The sequence below is a fragment of the Lactuca saligna genome, chromosome 7, assembly GCF_052625555.1.
Source record: "Lactuca saligna cultivar CGN05327 chromosome 7, ASM5262555v1, whole genome shotgun sequence".
Classification (NCBI taxonomy): Eukaryota; Viridiplantae; Streptophyta; class Magnoliopsida; order Asterales; family Asteraceae; genus Lactuca; species Lactuca saligna.
This window is the reverse complement of record NC_136423.1, coordinates 8,029,941-8,047,960: the sequence shown is the minus strand read 5'-3', so window position 1 is coordinate 8,047,960 and position 18,020 is coordinate 8,029,941. Positions and strand designations below refer to the sequence as shown.

Genomic DNA, 18,020 nt, shown 5'->3' with positions numbered 1-18,020 from the left:
TAATAATCAATGAATAGGAACTTAACGGAGTTAGATAGTGGATTTTACCTGAAGCGTAGTCATACTTTTGACTCTCCCATCTCTTAGATCTCTTAGGTAAATTGGGCAACTTCGTCTCCAATGCCCCTTCTCTTGGAAATAAAAGCAAATTGACTCTTTAGGAACAACACATGGAACTACTTCAAACATCGCCTTTCTCTTATGATCAAAATTTTCGATCATTGCATGTCTTTCATTGCCATTGTCTACATCCATAGAGGTCTTGAAGGGAGATTCACCCATCAACTTTGCTTTTCTATTGCGCCAAACCATTGCTGATTCAGTAGCAATAAGCATATAGGTGAGATCAGTAAGGGTCACGGCGTGGTTCATCATGTAGTACTCTCTTACGAACTCACTATATGAGTTGGGAAGTAACTGAAGAACCCAATCAACAACCATCTCTTCACTAACAACGGATCCCATCATTCTTAACCTATCAATGTGTGACTTCATCCCTAAGACGTGTGCACACACGGACTTTCCTTCTTTATGTTTACTTGCCAAAAGGGCTTGAGTGATATTGAACCTTTCAATTTTTGAACTTGTGGGTTAGGGAAAATAATTGGAGGAGGAGGAAGTGAAGCATGATCTCTTGTTCCTCGATCGAATCGTGGAATATCATCTTCATGTGGAATGCTTGTTCCACGGGATTTGGGAAGACCATAGTTGTCGAACTTTGACATCTACAAAACGGGAGAAAAATGAATTCAAGTTAGTTGATAGATTGAGTCCTTAGTAAATCACCCATATGAAATACTAAGGCTAGGACCCAACACAATACTCTACAACTCGGGAGAGGGATGCCGTAACCCTAATTGCAGAATATTTGAAGGTAAGTGAATGACGATTCACTAATTTCCACCACGAAAAACGAAAAAGAAATTTAAGTTTTAAATCTATGAAAACTCCTAGATCCTTTGAGATTCATTGAACTTTCAATGGCATGTTTAAATCTCGATATGCCCCTCTAGTTTGTGACTGGGATGCCGAGGATCATAAAGCGGGTGTGAATAACCATGCAAACTACATGGTTCCCTCACATGTTACAATCACCTATTCGATGTGCCGGTAAACCACACACGCTCCACTAACGTCTTCGCAAGGGCACAAAGTGTAATTTCATGGAATTGCATCAATTCACTTTTCCTAAGTAACTAAGATTGGGAATTTTGAAAAACGTTTAGTTACTTTAGTAATTCATTATACTTATAATAGAAGGTTTCGTCCTATCCTACCCATTCGGCTAACGACCCTCCACTAGTCAAGAGTACGGTGGGTAAGAGTGGATACCCATTCAATCGCCATTTTATAGGCAATTTCCTTAAACACCCCTTATTGACCAGCTTCGTGAATGAGGCCTACTAACGATAAGACTGACTTTTACTCATACATATATATAATGTTAGACATTTAATGTTATATATAGTATAGGGTGTATTTTACACTTTTAAAATACTAGGTAGTCAAATTTAATAATTATACCTTTAATTCAATTAAATTGCAAACCAAAACTTTTATGGATTTATTAAATCTCTTTTAATTATACACCTTAATTAATTAATAAAACCATAAGGGTGTGATTTGAACTTTTCAAAACAATACTAGGGTTTTAGAATTTAACACTCCTAATTAAACCTTTTTAATCAACTTTTAAATTCCAAAACTTGAGGGCAAGTTTTGAAACATTTCAAAACAATTTAGTTTTAATCTATCTTAAAATTTCGAATTTATGACATTTAAATTAAAATTTTAAATATTAAAACTCTTGATTTAATAATTATCTTGAATTAGACTATTAATTTAATTATTAAATCATAAGGGATTATCTAAATAATGAGGATAATTAACATTTATACATTTAAGTTATCCTAATCCCTTAAATATCTATATAGATTTCGAAAATATGGATGGATAATGCAAGATCTTGAATTACCATATATAACAATTAAAGGAAAATTACAAGATATGGGATAATCCAAATCCCTAAAAATTAGGATCTTATCTTGGGGAGGAGGCAAATTTCGAAAATCAAGGGATTATAACAAACCCTATATTTCGAAATTTAAGGGTTTAAGGAAAGGATTTGAAGATCTTATTCAAACTCTTGCAAATTAGGGTTTGTAAACCCTAATCTCGAAAAATCCTAGCCTCTTAGGGTTTATTGGTTATAAACCCTAATATATCAAGTTCATACAATTGAAACCAAGCTAATGGCTCTGATACCACTGATGGGTTTTGGTCATAAGACATCCTATGTGCACATACAAACCCTAATGCTTGAATCTAGGTTTCTCTATTGTACATGCTTTGAATCCAAGACTATAAACCCTAATTCTAGTATTCAAGTAATCATATTAACATGAGAATAAGTTTATAATGTTACCTTGATTGTTATGTAGCAATAACAATCCCAAATCTCCTTGTATATACTTTGGAATACTTAGAGTCACAAGTGTCACTCCTCTAATGGCTTACAAACACCAAGAGCAAATGGAGAAGGTATAAAGAGAGAGGAGAGAGGTAGGAATTCGTCCTTAGGACTTCTTCGGAACAAGTACACGAATTCTAAGGCCTTAGGGTCTTTATATAGGTGTAGAGATAGGGTTTCAGTCATTATCCTTATCTAGTTGCTCATCCACAAAGCAACCATAAGATAAGCCTTGAAAACCCTTATCCTTTATCCTTTGGACGATTTCAAGGATCCTTATCTCCTTGAATTCGTTCAACCCATTTTTAGGATAACCATTACCATATTTTGTAACTATCACATAATTACAATTCAGCCCCTCTAGTTTAATTAATTACACTTGATCACAAAATTAATTCCTAATTAATTATTGACCAATATTAATTAAGCAAATATGATTTCTCCTTTAATATATTATTCTTATAACATATTAATAAATCATAATAACCTCTCTCTCTTTATTTATTTCTCCAATCAAGTTGCTTTGGTGAAGGCAACCCAAAAGGACCATGCACCATCGGGTCAAGTACATACCAAAATAGTTATGGACTTAGACACTAATCAAACATGTATGAGATCCAACAAACCTTTAACTCTTTCACAAGATCCAGTGAAAGGTGATTTTTTCATCTTTCCCAAATGACAAGATTCGCATGTATCATCTGACCTTAGGTCAAATGATTCCAACACTCCATCCTTTTGGAGTTGGGCGATGCATTTCTTGTCAATGTGTCAAAGACGACAATGCCACAAGCACGATTTGTTTACACTATTATAGGAATCAATATGAAAAACATTATTTCCTGAATTATCAACACATATCACACTTTCATACACACTATCACAAGGTAAAGCTTCAAATATAAAAACATCATTTTTATAAGCAGAAATAGAACCATTCACATCATTAAATGAATATCTAAAACCTTGTCTAAATAAAGCATGAAAATAAATAATGTTACATGTCATCTTTGACGAGTAGCAACAATTTCTTAAATCTAAACAAACACCACTACTAAGCACTAGACTATAAACACCAATTTTGGTAATAGGAGATGATCGCCTACTCCCCATGATCAAGTTTAATCTTTTGTGCTCCACCTCCTTACTTTCTCTTAGCCCCTGTAAAGCAGAACAAATGTGAAATCCATATCCTATATTAAGGACCCAAGAATGAGAAGATGATGAGTTATTAGATGAAATAGTGTGTATACCTCCAGAAGATGCCTTCACTTTTTCGTCCTTGATGTCTTGCAGATACTTTAGGCATATTTGTTTCTAATGCTCCTTATCATTGCAGTAAAAGAAAGTGGCTTCTATGGGATCAAAAGTATGAGGAATTTCAGAAATGGGCTTTCCTTTGAGTCCATTTCTTCATGACCCAGCATGAGATTTTCCTCTCTAGTTCTGTTTAGGAGGACCTTTCCTCTTCTTACCCTTTCCCTGTCCAATAGCCAGAACCAAAGTATTAGTAGGAGTGGAGGCCGGACCTTTTCCCTTCATTCATGCTTTAGTTGTATACAGTAGGTTGTGCAATTGAGCCAAGGTGGTCTCAATGCTATTCAAATGATAGGTCAGGATGAACTGATCATAACAACTTGGTAACCAGTTTAGAAATATATGAATAGTAAACTCCTCATCAAAATTCAGATTAAGCCTAATAAGGCGCTCCACATATCGTTACATTCTCTACAAGTGGCTACAAACAAATTCTCCCTCCTTCATCCTGCATGTCATGAGGGCTTTGACGACTTCCTACTTTTCTTGACGAGCTTGCTTGTGGAACTTTTCAACAAAGTCCTTGTTCATCTCACAAGGCCAATAATCCTCATAAAATCTCTACAACTCAGGGGTTATAGTGGCGACCATGATGCAAGCAACTTTTGTTGGATCATTATAGTGTTTCTTGTAGGAGGCTAATTCTTCAGGAGTGACATTCTTTTCATTGATTTCATTTAGTTCCTTCTCAAGGACATGCTCCTTGTTCTTGAAACAAAGGGTCATCTTTATGTTGTGCATCCAGTTATTACAGTTGGTGCCATCTAATGTTACCTTTGAGCAGATTGACAATAACGAGAAGTTATGGTGGTTAGAAGAAGAGGAAGCAGAAGCATCAGCTGGAGTAGACATCTATAAAAAGAAGATAGTTTTAGTTAGAAAAGAATAATCCTTAATATAGTAACCCAAAAAATATTTAGGCTTCGATCCAACTATATAATTCACAACTTAGAAAATGGATGTTGTAATCTAATTGTAAATTTTATAAAGGTAGGTAAATGATGATTTACCAATTCCACTAGAAAAGAAATGAAATAATGTGAAATTCTTAGTTATTTTGAGATTCATTGAAACTATTCAATGACATGTTTAATCTCAGATTATGCTCTTCTATTTGTGATTAGGATACCGAGGATCACAAACTAGATGTCAATAACTCTGCAAATGTGCTTGTTAAAGTCATTGTCATTTATCATCCAATTGATGTGCTGGTAAACCACACATGCTCCATCAACAATGATAATTTATGAGATACCCATTACAACTCTTTATTAGTCCCTATTAATGTGTCGGTTAACCACATACGCTCTACTAACAACTTATAACGTGTAGTGTGCAATTTCAGGGGTCAGTATACTAATTCACATTTTTTCCTAAAGTAAGTAGATATGGGATTATAAATAAAAGGTTCTAGTACTTTTAATAACATTATACTTCTAATGAGATTTAGTTGTCCTATCAAATTCTTCCTAATGGTCCTCCACTAATCAATGAAGTGGTGGGTGAGAGTGGACACCCATTCAGCTACCATTTTATAGGCAGTTTTCCTTATACCCCCTTTTATAGACTATCTTTGTGAATAACGCATACTGGTGATTTGACTTACTGATTGTTATATATATAATATTAAAAATTAACAATAATATATAAGGTGTATTTTAAACTTCTCAAAATACTACTAGGTTTATTTAATTTTTAAAGTTCGAAAATTATTAGTCTATTAATTTTAAATTTAAAATAAACCAAAAATTGATTTAATATCTATCTATTAATTAAAAGCATAAAATCAATAAGGATTAACTAATAAAATTAATCAAATATTTTAATCATAATTCTAAACCTTTAATTTTCGAAAATTAGGGTGTAGGATTTATCTAATTTTATCTTATCCTTTTTAATCAAATTAAACTAAAAACTATCTAAAAAAACCTAACAAACCAGCAATTTTTGAAAACTTAGGGAGGAAGGGTAAGGTTTCGAAACCCTAACCCTAATTTCGAAATCCAAGTGGAAGGGGCTAGGGTTTTGAAAAACTCTGACCCTAGTCGAAATTCTTGGCTTTTAGGGTTAAATTTCAATAAACCCTAATTGATTAAATTCAACACCTATGGCAATTCAACTGAAAAACAAAACAAACTCTGTGATACCACTGATAGGATTTAGGTATAACAAATAAACTTAAAACCCTTAAGTTTACATGCAACCTAAGGATCTATGTTTTTGATAGACTTTGAGCATTCTAACACTCCTATGGTGTACATGCAACCCTAGAAACCTTGGATTTATGTTTTCTCTATTATACATGGAAACTTTCATTTTCCAAGGTTTCATCCTAACTAGCATTTCAAGGGGTATATGTAATATAAAAAACTAGTAGAATGGCATACCTTTTGTGTAGTTTTGATTCCTTAAGACTTTGTGAGCCTAGCACCCCAAATGTGATGCCTTAAATACTTACAAAACACCACCAACAAAATGAATAACTTGATATAAGAATATTAAGCACCAAAATCAGCTAGCCCTCACTAGAATCACTTAAGTTCCAGTTTGCTAACATGAGGCTTCTTTATATAGTGTGCATATTGGGGTTACACGATGTAACTCATGACTTTCCTCATTCCTCATGATCCATAGGTTTTAACCTCCATGGAGTATCCATGGATAACCACATGGGTTTAGCCCATCATGAAAAACTATGGATCATAAGCCCATTATATAAGAATGCATTTACCAAATCAATCCCCATTTATTAAATTAGTCTCTTTTGATCACAAAATTAATTCCCAACTAATTCTTGATTAATACTAATTAAATTGTTCATATTAATATATTAGAACTTATAAGCACTCATGAATGTTGCAGCAACAATTGCTATGTCTAATACAATTCAGACAAATCTACAAACCCAATTCATGATAATCTTATTAATACCTACTTCCAAAGTATGATCGACTGTGAATAGTTTTGAATAATATAATATACCGTAACATAATTATTCTGGAAGTCAAAACATGCAAAATAAAACAATAGTAAATGATTGACACAAGACAGTACTATACTAGTAAATAAAACACCTTTTATTTAAACATCAAATGTCAATTACATTTCAAATATTACAAGTTTTGAAAGCTATCTAATTACTAAAACTAATATCACCCTTCAACTCAATGCGCCTCACATGTTGTCAATGCTTAAACATGCATAGTCCATTCATAAGGGGATCTGCTAGGTTTTCATCTGATGATACCCTCTTTACCACGAGGAGTACTTCTTTGATTTGATATCTAATGAAGTGGTATTTTCTGTCGATGTGCCTGGATCTGCCGTGACTCTTGGTTCCTTATCTAAGGCAATTGCACTCTCGTTATCACATAAAATCTCTATAGGCTCCTTTATAGATGATACAACTCCAAGGTCTCCAATGAAGTTCTTCAGCCATATTTTCTACGTTGCCGCCTCACTTGATGCTATATACTCTGATTCGCAAGTTGAATAAGCTACTATCTCCTGCTTGGAACTTTTCCAAGTAATTGCTCCTCCATTTATGGTAAAGACCCAACCAGACTAAGAGCGGAAATTATCCCTATCAGTCTAAAAGATAGCATCACTATACCCTACTACTCTCAAGTCATCACTCCCACCAAGGGTAAGGACCCAGTCCTTAGTCCTCCACAGGTACTTGAGAGTATTCTTCACCGCAGTCCAGTGAGCCTTGCCATGATTCCCTTGATATCTGCTGACCATGCTTAAAGCAAAAGCCACATCGGGTGAGTATAAAGTCATAGCATATATGATCGAGCCTACAACAGAAGCATATGGTACTCAACTCATCTCAACTATCTCAACCTCTATACTTGGGCTCTGAGTCTTACTCAGTTTGGCGTTACTATGGATTGGTAAGTCACCTTTCTTGGAATCTTACATGTTGAACCTATTCAACACCTTATCCAAATAGGTACTTTGTAAGTCCAGTTAGTCTCTTACTCTTGTTTCTCAATATCCTTATCGCTAAGATATAGGCAGCTTCTCCAATGTCCTACATAGCAAAACACCTCCCAAGCCAAGACTTAACCTCCTACAAGGCTGGGATGTCATTTCCTATGATTAGTATATCATCCACATACAATACCAAAAATCTAACTATACTCCCACTAGCCTTAATATATACACATGACTCATCCTCGCTCCTCGAAAAGCCAAATTCTTTGACTTTCTCATCGAAACAAAGATTCCATCTATGAGATCTTTGTTTTAATCCAAAGATGGATTTCCCAAGCTTACACACTCTATTAGGGTACTTTGCATCGAAAAAACTCTCTGGTTGACTCATGTAAACATCATCAGCCAACTTTCCGTTAAGGAAAGCGGTTTTGACATCCATTTTCCATATTTCATATTTATGAAATACAGCAATGGCTAGCATAACCTTAATTGACTTAATCTTCGCTAATGGTGAGAAGGTCTCATCATAATTAAGTCCCGGAGTTTGAGTAAATCCCTTCGCAACTAATTACGCTTTATAAGTGTGTACATTCCCATCCATGTTGGTCTTCTTTTTGAAGATCCATTTGCACCTGACTGTCTTACGACCCGGTACGTTGTCAACCAAGTTCCAGAATTGATTTTCATACATAGATTGAATATCGCTATCCATATCCTCTTTCCATTTTGTAGATTCAAGGCCTGCCATGGCTTCCTTGAAGTTGTTAGGTTCATCCAAATTTATTAGTGTACTATCACTGATAAATGCATCACCTTCTGTATGATCTAACAAGCATGTTAAATAATTTCTATGATCTAACGAACTCATAAGCATGCATAATTCAAATCAAAAATTTTCATGTATCATATGAACTTAATATAAAACTTGAAACTGTGACAATTATCATTGAAATTGGTTAAGCAAAATCATTACCACATCAAAAACATGTTTAACAATCTAAAAACAGTTTAGGGTAATGATCCTAGTCCAATTCCAGCAATAAAACTCGAAATTGTGCACTCAGGGCCTCCAACTCGTCGAGTGCATGAACCAACTCGACGAGTTGGATGAGATTTCACATGGACTTGTTGAGTCCCCCCATGGAATCGGCGAGTTCACTGAACAGTGAGCAGAAATATCGATTTTTTAAGCAATTTGCATCAAGTATAATTCAAAACAAGCCTAGGCTCTGATACCACTGATGGACGTTGAGCATTCTAACACTCATATGGTGTATATGCAACCGTAGAAACCTTGGATCTATGTTTTCTCTATTATACATGCAAACTTTCCTTTTCCAATGTTTCATCCTAACTAGCATTTCAAGGGGTATATGTAATATAAAAAACTAGTAGAATGACATACCTTTCTTGTAGCTTTGATTCCTTAAGGCCTTATGAGCGTATCGCCCCAAATATGATGCCTCAAATGCTTTACACAACACTACCAACAAAAGGAATAACTTGAGAGAAGAATATTAAGCACCAAAATCGGCTAGCCCTCACTAGAATCACTTAAGTGCCAATTTGCTAACATGAGGCTTCTTTATATAGTGTGTATATTAGGGTTACACCATGTAACTCATGACTTTCCACATTCCTCATGATCCATGGGTTTTAACCTCCATGGAGTATCCATGGGTAACCACATGGGTTTAGCCCATCATGAAGAACTATGGATCATAAGCATACTATATAAGAATGAATGATTTACCAAATCAATCCCCATTTATTTAATTAGTTTATTTTCGTCACAAAGTTAATTCCAAACGAATTCTCGATCTATACTAATGAAATAATTCATATTAATATATTAGAACTTTTAATATATTAATAAGCCATAAGTATCTTCTTCTCACAAAAGTCTATCCAAATTATTCTGATGCCATGCAACCTAAATGGACCATGCCAAATCGGGTCAAGTACATACCAAATATAGTTATGGACTTAGACACCTTATCCAACAGTTTTCACTATTGAACCTATAACTAAGAACATCAAATAAGAAACCCTAGAAACCTTAGGTATATTTCAAAAATCGTAATAGGGTTTAGGTCTACATACCTTGTTATTGTAGCAAATAACAAGAGTCCTTCACTTGTAGATCTTTTCGAAGCAATCACCATAATTATCGTGCCTCTAATAACTTACACCCAAACTAGCAACAAGAAAGACTATGGAGAAAGGAAAGGGAATGTTAGAATTTTGGCTCTCTCTAGAGGTATGAGTGGCCGAAATGCAAGGCTTAGGGGTCTTTATATAGTGGTACAAGGAAGCCGTAGATAACCATGATTTTAATATTAAATTAATATTTCAAATCTGTTATTTATTTCATTCCTTATTTATCTACATGTGATATTCTAGAAACCCTAGAATATCCCCTCAAAATTGTCCACCACCTATGGTAAGAGTTTCTTGAGCCTTTTGTTCAACTATTGAACAATTACACTTTAAACTCTGTACTTATAATTCATTCTAATTAATTTTTGATCAATTATTAATTAAATAATAGTTTTTCTAATTACTATATTATTTTCATGATATATTAATAAACTATTTTTTTCAATTTGTTAATCACATATATAATTAATCTCCATCTCTCTCTAAAAGTAATCATATCCAATTACTAGGTTTGAAAGTAACTCAAAAGGATTGTTCTACTATCAATTAAAGTATATGTCAATTATATTTATGAGCTTAAACATCTAATCCAACATTTATATAGACGTTATAAATGAAGACTTGAAATTATAAGTAATCTTATAAATTTTATTTTAGTTTTGAAGATCCATTTTCAACCATGTTGTTTAAAACTTCGAGGAAAATTTGACAACACCCAAACGTTATTCTCAAGAATTGATGATGTTTCATCATCAATTTCTTTCTTTAAAAAAACATCCTAATATTATATAGCCTATGTAGAGTTTTGTGGATAATCCTATATACTATAACAATAAGTGTTCTGAAATCAAAGTTCTTCCTTTGAAACTTCGATACCAACTTCCCATATCTACACACAAACACACACATATATATATATATATATATATATATATATATATATATATATATATATATATATATATATATATATATATATAATAATAATAATAATAATAATAATAATAATAATAATAATAAAATGGACTTCTACCTATTTTGATGTCAAAGATCGGTGTGTGATGCACAATCATCATCATGTACATGAAAAGATTCTTAAATTAGTGAACATTAACTCTGACATATTTATTAGTAAAAAGTTGACCTCCTTTTCATTGAAACTTGTGTTTAGATCCTTGTCCACTTCTATGACTTCTAGAATTATTTTTGTTTTGTTCGATTAAGACACAATCACGCTTAATATGTCACACCTTTTAATCTCTCCATCAAATCAAGTCTTTAGGCTTTTTATTAAGTTTATCAGGACCATGAAACTTAAATTTCTTTCCTTCGCTTGTGTTATTGAAGTTATATGTCTTGGCATTACCATGTAAGCCATTATCTTACCCATAATCAAGTTTTCCTTTTTTTTTTTTGGTCATTTTCTTACAACCGAAGTGATTCATTGTTGTGTGTAAATGACTGTCAAATTAAATCAATAACATTTCCTCTTTTTCATGTTTGATACCTTTCCAACATGAAGGTAATATGTCAAATGTACTATACACAGTTCATCATGTGTATTGGGAATTGACCCAAAAATTGAATGAGTTTTTTATATTTTTCCTTTGTGGGTATTGAATTAACTGTCTTATAATGGTTAAAATTCATAACCAACAATTTTTTGATATTGGATTTTCAAAAGTATATTTTGATTCAAAAAATTCCATTTCTTTGCACTTTCCTTATTTTGCATTCATGTTTATTTTAATTATATAAAATGACTGGTAAGATTAAAATCACGGTCACCAGAAGTGACTTCCCCTGATAGATCCCTAAATTCAACTATTTAATTAGGCCTCCAAATTAAACTGTTCACTAATATCAATCTATTTCCATAATTTTTGTGATTATGTTATAACAACAAAATACATTTTTAAATATTTTCTAAATTTCTTACATTTATTTAAGATCTTAATTAAAATATTTTGATGTCAATTTTAACATTCCTAAATTTTGGCATGCCTAATAATTTTAGCCCATTTTATATTAGAACATTTTATACGCCTTTTATAGACATCTTGAATTTAATAAATCCCTTTGAATACGTATTTATTCTTACTTTTGGTTTTGTGTTATTACTATTCGGAGATTTGACATTTACAAATTACATTTTAGATATAAATACCATGTTCCATTTCTTAAAACGAATGGCATGGTAAATGTCCAAGACAAACGTATCGGACCTCTATACCAACATGTTTTCCCTCCAAGGCTTGCACCTAGACTGTCTTTTGTTGGAATACCTGAAAAGGTAATCTTTATGTTCATGTTTTATTTATTTTATATCCTTAATCTATTAAAAAAATTATAATTGATAAAAAAAGATTTAGGGTTTTACGTTTCTAACAATGGAGTTACAATCAAGATGGATAGCACACGTGTTATCGGGGAAAATTTTGTTACCATCAGAAGATGAAATGTCAAGTGATGTCAAACATTATTATCAAGAAATGAAAGAAAATGGACTTTTAGAGTATCAAACACACTCACTTGCAAAAAAGGTATGTACTTAATCTATTTTCTATAATTCTTATAATTACATAGTTTTGGCGTAATTATAATGTATTTTCTTGCTGTGGCAGCCACAATATTTAGACTGGATGTATGCACAATTAGGAATGGTCATCGAGAAGCAGATAAAAGACATAATTGAATATTTTACCCATTGTTATATAATGGCTGGTTTTGATGGGTATATGGATGCATTCTTGCAAAAGTATGGAATATGAGAGTTTTTTTAGACAAAATATTTACTTCTATGTAACATTCACGATAAAGAATACTATAACTCCATTCACAAATAAATCTTCTTAAAATAAATCTTCTTAGACTGCTGGTTACTTTTCACGGAACATTAACTAACTCATTTTTTCCACTTTTCCCACGTATATCAAGAATGATTTATATTTAAAAATAGATAATATAGCATCCTTAAGATTTTTTGAAAAATTTAAATACCGTTTATATAAATTATATCTTAAGTATTTCAACATCAATCGGTGGCATATCTATATCTATATCTATACTTATATAATAAATAAAAATAACTTGTGTCACATGTCATTTTTCTAGAATATTAGTTTAAAATTTTATCTTTCATTCACAGTTGAGATGTAGTGGCCTCATATGTTTTTTTTTTTCTATGATTTAGATTTTTAAAATTCAAATAAATTAAGATATGTATTAGACTTGAAAATGGTAATTATTCAACTTTCTAATTATCAACGTGAATACTTCTAGAACATTAAAACCCACCTCAAAACCGTCCTAGGCTTCAAGGAGGTTGTAGAATGCCTCTTGTTCAATTATTGAAGAATTACACATTAATCTTTGTACTTTTAATTAATTCTTTTAATCACAAAATTAATTCAAATTAATTTCTTATTAAATATTACTATTTTTAATTAATATATTACTCTCATAATATATTAATAAATTATTTATTTTAATTTATTAATCTAATAATAAATCAATATCTCTCTCCAAAAATATCTTGTCTAATTGCTATGTTTGAGGGCAACCCAAAAGGATTGTAATATTATCAATTCAAGTTCATACCAATTATATTTATGAGCTTAGGCACCTAATCCAACAAAAACAACAATCAGAGTATGGACATAATATTATTAAGTGCAGAAATGTCCAATGGATGTGATACAATCAAGTCGCACTCTTCCTTCGGTACAAAAAAACCTGAAACAATTTAAACTTAAAGTCGTAAGCATAAATCTTAGGGAGTTCCCCGAGATATCACATACCAATGCGGGCCTCTTCTAGCATACATAACGGGCATCGCCCAATAATATAACGAGTCTTACCCAATGGGCCCCGCCCAACATGCATAACGGATCTCACCTAACGGGCCTCGCCCAACATACATACAAACATCCATGCAAGAGTCATAAAAACAACAAGCATCTAACATCCGACACAGTATAGTGAGAAGACTCACCTGAACCAAGAATAGACTAAGCAATACTATTAATATACGTACTAAGCTGAAACCCTCTCTAACCAACCAGGAATAGCCCATGACTTTCAAGCACACTTTAAAATGGCTCCTACTATTGCATCACCAAGAATCTAAGTACATGTACAACACCAATACCTCATAATATCGACATGTCTAGAAATGTATTGATCCTAAATGTATTTTTCGTGCATTAATATTCCTAGATAAGAAATTATAAAATTAAATACCTTTGATGCATAAAAATATTATTGTCTACATCACCCTTTCTATTCCTAACGCCTATTTTATGATTATAACGTATTTTTTGTTTTATTATTATTAATATTACTTTTAACAAGTAATGCAAACACAAGAATATAAATGTTTAAACAATAAACACATTCATAGGTAAAAGGGGGTACCTTAAGGTGTACATTCATTACTTTATCTCCAAAAGTGTGGCAACTAACAAACCTCCATATATTTTTTTTGTTTATATGAAGTACCATCAGCCAACCAACATCACTATTCATACCCCCCATGAAATTCCATGAACATCGGACATCCCAGGTTGACACATACATGTACATTGAATGTAGATTTCTCTACCTTTCATTATAGTCTTACTTTGATGTTAAAACAGTAATTGACCTAACATGTTAAAATAATAGGCTAGTAATGATTATATCATTCCTTGTATTTTATGCCTGCACCCTAAAAACCCACATGTTATGATCAAAATGCATCCATTCATCTACACAAAAGCTTTTGATTTCCCTTGCACACTCAAAGTTACTAATAGGGATAGTTTCCTTCTTTCTTTTCCTTAATTGATAGAATTTGCATCATCACCGAAGGTTGAGTTCAGTCACCGGAGATCAAATATAAAAGAGCTTAGACCCACACCTACTTGTATCACATGGGATTTGTTTGCAAGATTTAGAAAGACAACTAAAGAAATAACGTGTTATAAGAGAATTCAGAAACGTAAGGATTCCAACTATATGCTTGACTGTCTTGTTAAAGTGATTCAATTATGAAATGACATTTACTTAATTCTTTCCAAATTGGTAGTTTGAAGTGTTAAAAAACTCTAACACTTCCCCATCACCAAATTATTAGATTTAAAACAAAGCTCTTTAAAACTAACCTAATATTTGAATTCAAGTCTAAATAAGCTCTTAGAAATAAACAAAAAGATTGCATTAAGCTTTATGTGAATGTTCCAGACAACACTCAATACTCCTCACAAGCTTGGGAGCATAAGAATGTATGAATAAGATTTACATTAAAATCATTCATTGAAAATCAGTTTAATGTTTTTTATTAAGTCTAGTTCACAAAACAATTATAGATTTTACAATTTGGATAACTTAGAATCTAACCCTATTTCAAACGGCCAACAAGAATCAAAACTAAAATCAAACTCTTTGTAGAAACAAAATCGAATTAACAAGATATAATTTATACATAAACATCAGTTCATATGATTAAACCATAAACGACAAGTCAATACATAGAATTGGAAAACTTAGGGTTCTAGCCACACATTATTAGAACATAACTACCAAGCCTAGAAATGAAATTAAAGTACTAAAGTGGCTTACAAAGATGAAATAAATTGATTCCAAACAATCTCTTCAAAGTTAATAAAAAGAATCTTCTTCAAAAATCAACCCTTGGTCACCTTCAATGAGAGAGAGTGTGCGTCATAATAGGTTACAAAATATGACTAACATGACCGCATATCAAATATGCCTTAACTAACATGCCCCCATGTAGATTGAAAGTATGATGCCTCTTTTGACCCATCTCCAATGTACATTGTTGAAATCAGCCAAAATCTTCACTAGACATGACCTTGTGTCGAATTGCATTGGTTTGACACGATCCATGTAAGATATGACACGGCCCACATGGAACTTTGTGTCTAATTTGACATGACCCATGCCAAATGTTTTGTGATGAATCCTTGATTTTCTTTGTTTCAGGTCGGAAAATTCTGTAAAGTCATTCCATGCCCTTTTTCACCATCCTCAATCATCTCTGACCTTTAGAATCACTTAAATGATATATAATTTATGGAAATCAAAAGCACCAAGAATTGTCCTAAAATAAAGTAAAATCCATGGTTTATTATTGAAATGTAACGCAAAATAATGAAGTAAACACGCTAAAAAGGTGCATAGACTGCATCCAACAATGTCGAAGTTTTGCGGTGTTTACCAAACCAACTCAACACTGCCAAGCTCCATGTCGAGTGTATTCCTTCCGGTCTAAATGTAAGTCGAGCCTTCACTTATGTATTCATAGACTTTTCTATAATCTCCATTTCCTCTCCACACCTGTCAATCAAACCTTTTTTTACTATTAGAAACCTAAATTGTGTCTGAGGCCCCTTGTGAATTTGTAAATTTAAGGAGAATGTTACAATAAAAGAATGATCCCCCCCTTGATGTATTTTATTCATCCCAGAAGGGGAAAAAGAAGTAACCCTCCCCCCCCCCCCCCCCCCCCCGGAATCATAGTGGACCATCTTTTTTTTTATCACCACAAAGAGAGGTTCACTATGATAGAGGTACTTCTTTTTTTAACTTCTGGTCTTTCCTTGCAATGTTGAGGGCTAAATCTCGGTCTTACATACAAGTACCAGGGACCAAATCCTAATCTTTCATGCAATTGCTAGGGGCTAGATCCTAGTCTTTTATACAATTGGCAGGGGCCAAATCCTAGTCTTTTATTTAATTGTCAGGGGCCAGATCTCGGTCTTTCAAGCAAGCATCACAGAGACAAGTAACATTCCATATAACAACTAATAGGCCGGTATTGGTGCCTTTGACCCATGGATATAGTGAGAAAACTCACCTCAAATGCTGAAAATCAAATAAACGCTTGGACTACTGATCTAGATAATCTCCACACTAATCAATCAAATAAAACCCTAATTAATAATCGGGCCATAAACCTTAACTAGGAATCTAGTTCACTTTGTCCAATACCCTAGGTGAAAAACCATTTTACCCTTTCCTTAGTTGGTCTAAAACCAAGTCCCAACCCAATGGCTCCAAAAGCCCAATATAGCCTAAACTCTTAAATGAGGCCCAAATTCCTAAATGAGGCATAAAACCTATTATAGGCCCAAATCCAAGAAGGCCCAAAGCCTAATAATGACCTAAAGACATACCATTGGCTCAATAAGGCCCAAAACCTTAATAGTCCATATATGGCCCAAATCGCAAAAGTCAAGGCTACTGAGTACCCCTGGCGTAGTCAGACTTACGCCCAGTGTACTCCCTACAGGGACAGTATGCGCAGCGTACGAGATGGGTACACCCCACGTACTCGATAGTCAACCTAACTCTTCAATAAGAGCATAATCGATTAAGCCACTAATCCAAATTCTCATATCTGATCTTAAATGATGTCTTAAACCGTAAAGTTGGCAACTTTACACCCTTTCATGACTTAATGGGACCCAATACTCAAAATAACCATAACACTAATCCTAACTCATGCATGGTCCAAGATAACTCATCAAGATTGCATTTTTATGAACAAGGGACCTTGAAAATGCCAAGATCTACCATCCCTAGCTTCTGGAGCGACTCATACTCTCAAACATTGCTTAAAGGAACATAAAAGGCATAAAAACAATCCCTAACTAGATCTAACCAAATGAACCATCAAGTTAAGAGCTTTATACCTCAAATAGCTTGCAAAGTTGATGAAGATTTTGGATCTTAAAGTTCCAAATCCTCCATAGCTTCACCACCAAGCTTCACCTCCTTCAAAGGATCCAAAAACACCACAAGATCACAACAATGGCTCACAAACACTCCAAGGAGGGCTAGGGTTTCGTTCTTAGGGTTTGGAGAGGTGGAGGCTAGTTATAAGAAACACAAAAAGCAACTTAAGGTGTTCAAATAGGGTACAATCCATAACAATTTGTGTTTTCCCCAATTGAGCATACGCCCCGCGTACATGGGAAACTCCACGACCAAACCTTCGACCAATTACGCTTAGTGTATTCATTGAGTACGTCCAACATACTCGGCTAGGGACCAAAACTACCAATATTTTGAAGGCCATAACTACTACATTCTAAGTTTGATTTTAACGTTCTTTATATCCACAGAA

At 33.3% G+C, this 18,020-nt stretch overlaps 1 protein-coding gene across 1 annotated transcript in view; it reads left to right on the top strand.

Moving 5' to 3' along the window:
• The window catches only part of LOC145005855 (flavin-containing monooxygenase FMO GS-OX5-like), a 39,208-nt gene extending 26,548 nt beyond the window's left edge, over window positions 1-12,660 (top strand). The window contains exons 5-7 of the mRNA XM_078964972.1: window positions 12,047-12,182; window positions 12,262-12,432; window positions 12,514-12,660. Of these exons, the coding sequence (XP_078821098.1) occupies window positions 12,047-12,182; window positions 12,262-12,432; window positions 12,514-12,660 (454 nt within the window). The remainder of the gene's footprint in view (window positions 1-12,046; window positions 12,183-12,261; window positions 12,433-12,513) is intronic.
• Window positions 12,661-18,020: the final 5,360 nt, after the last annotated feature.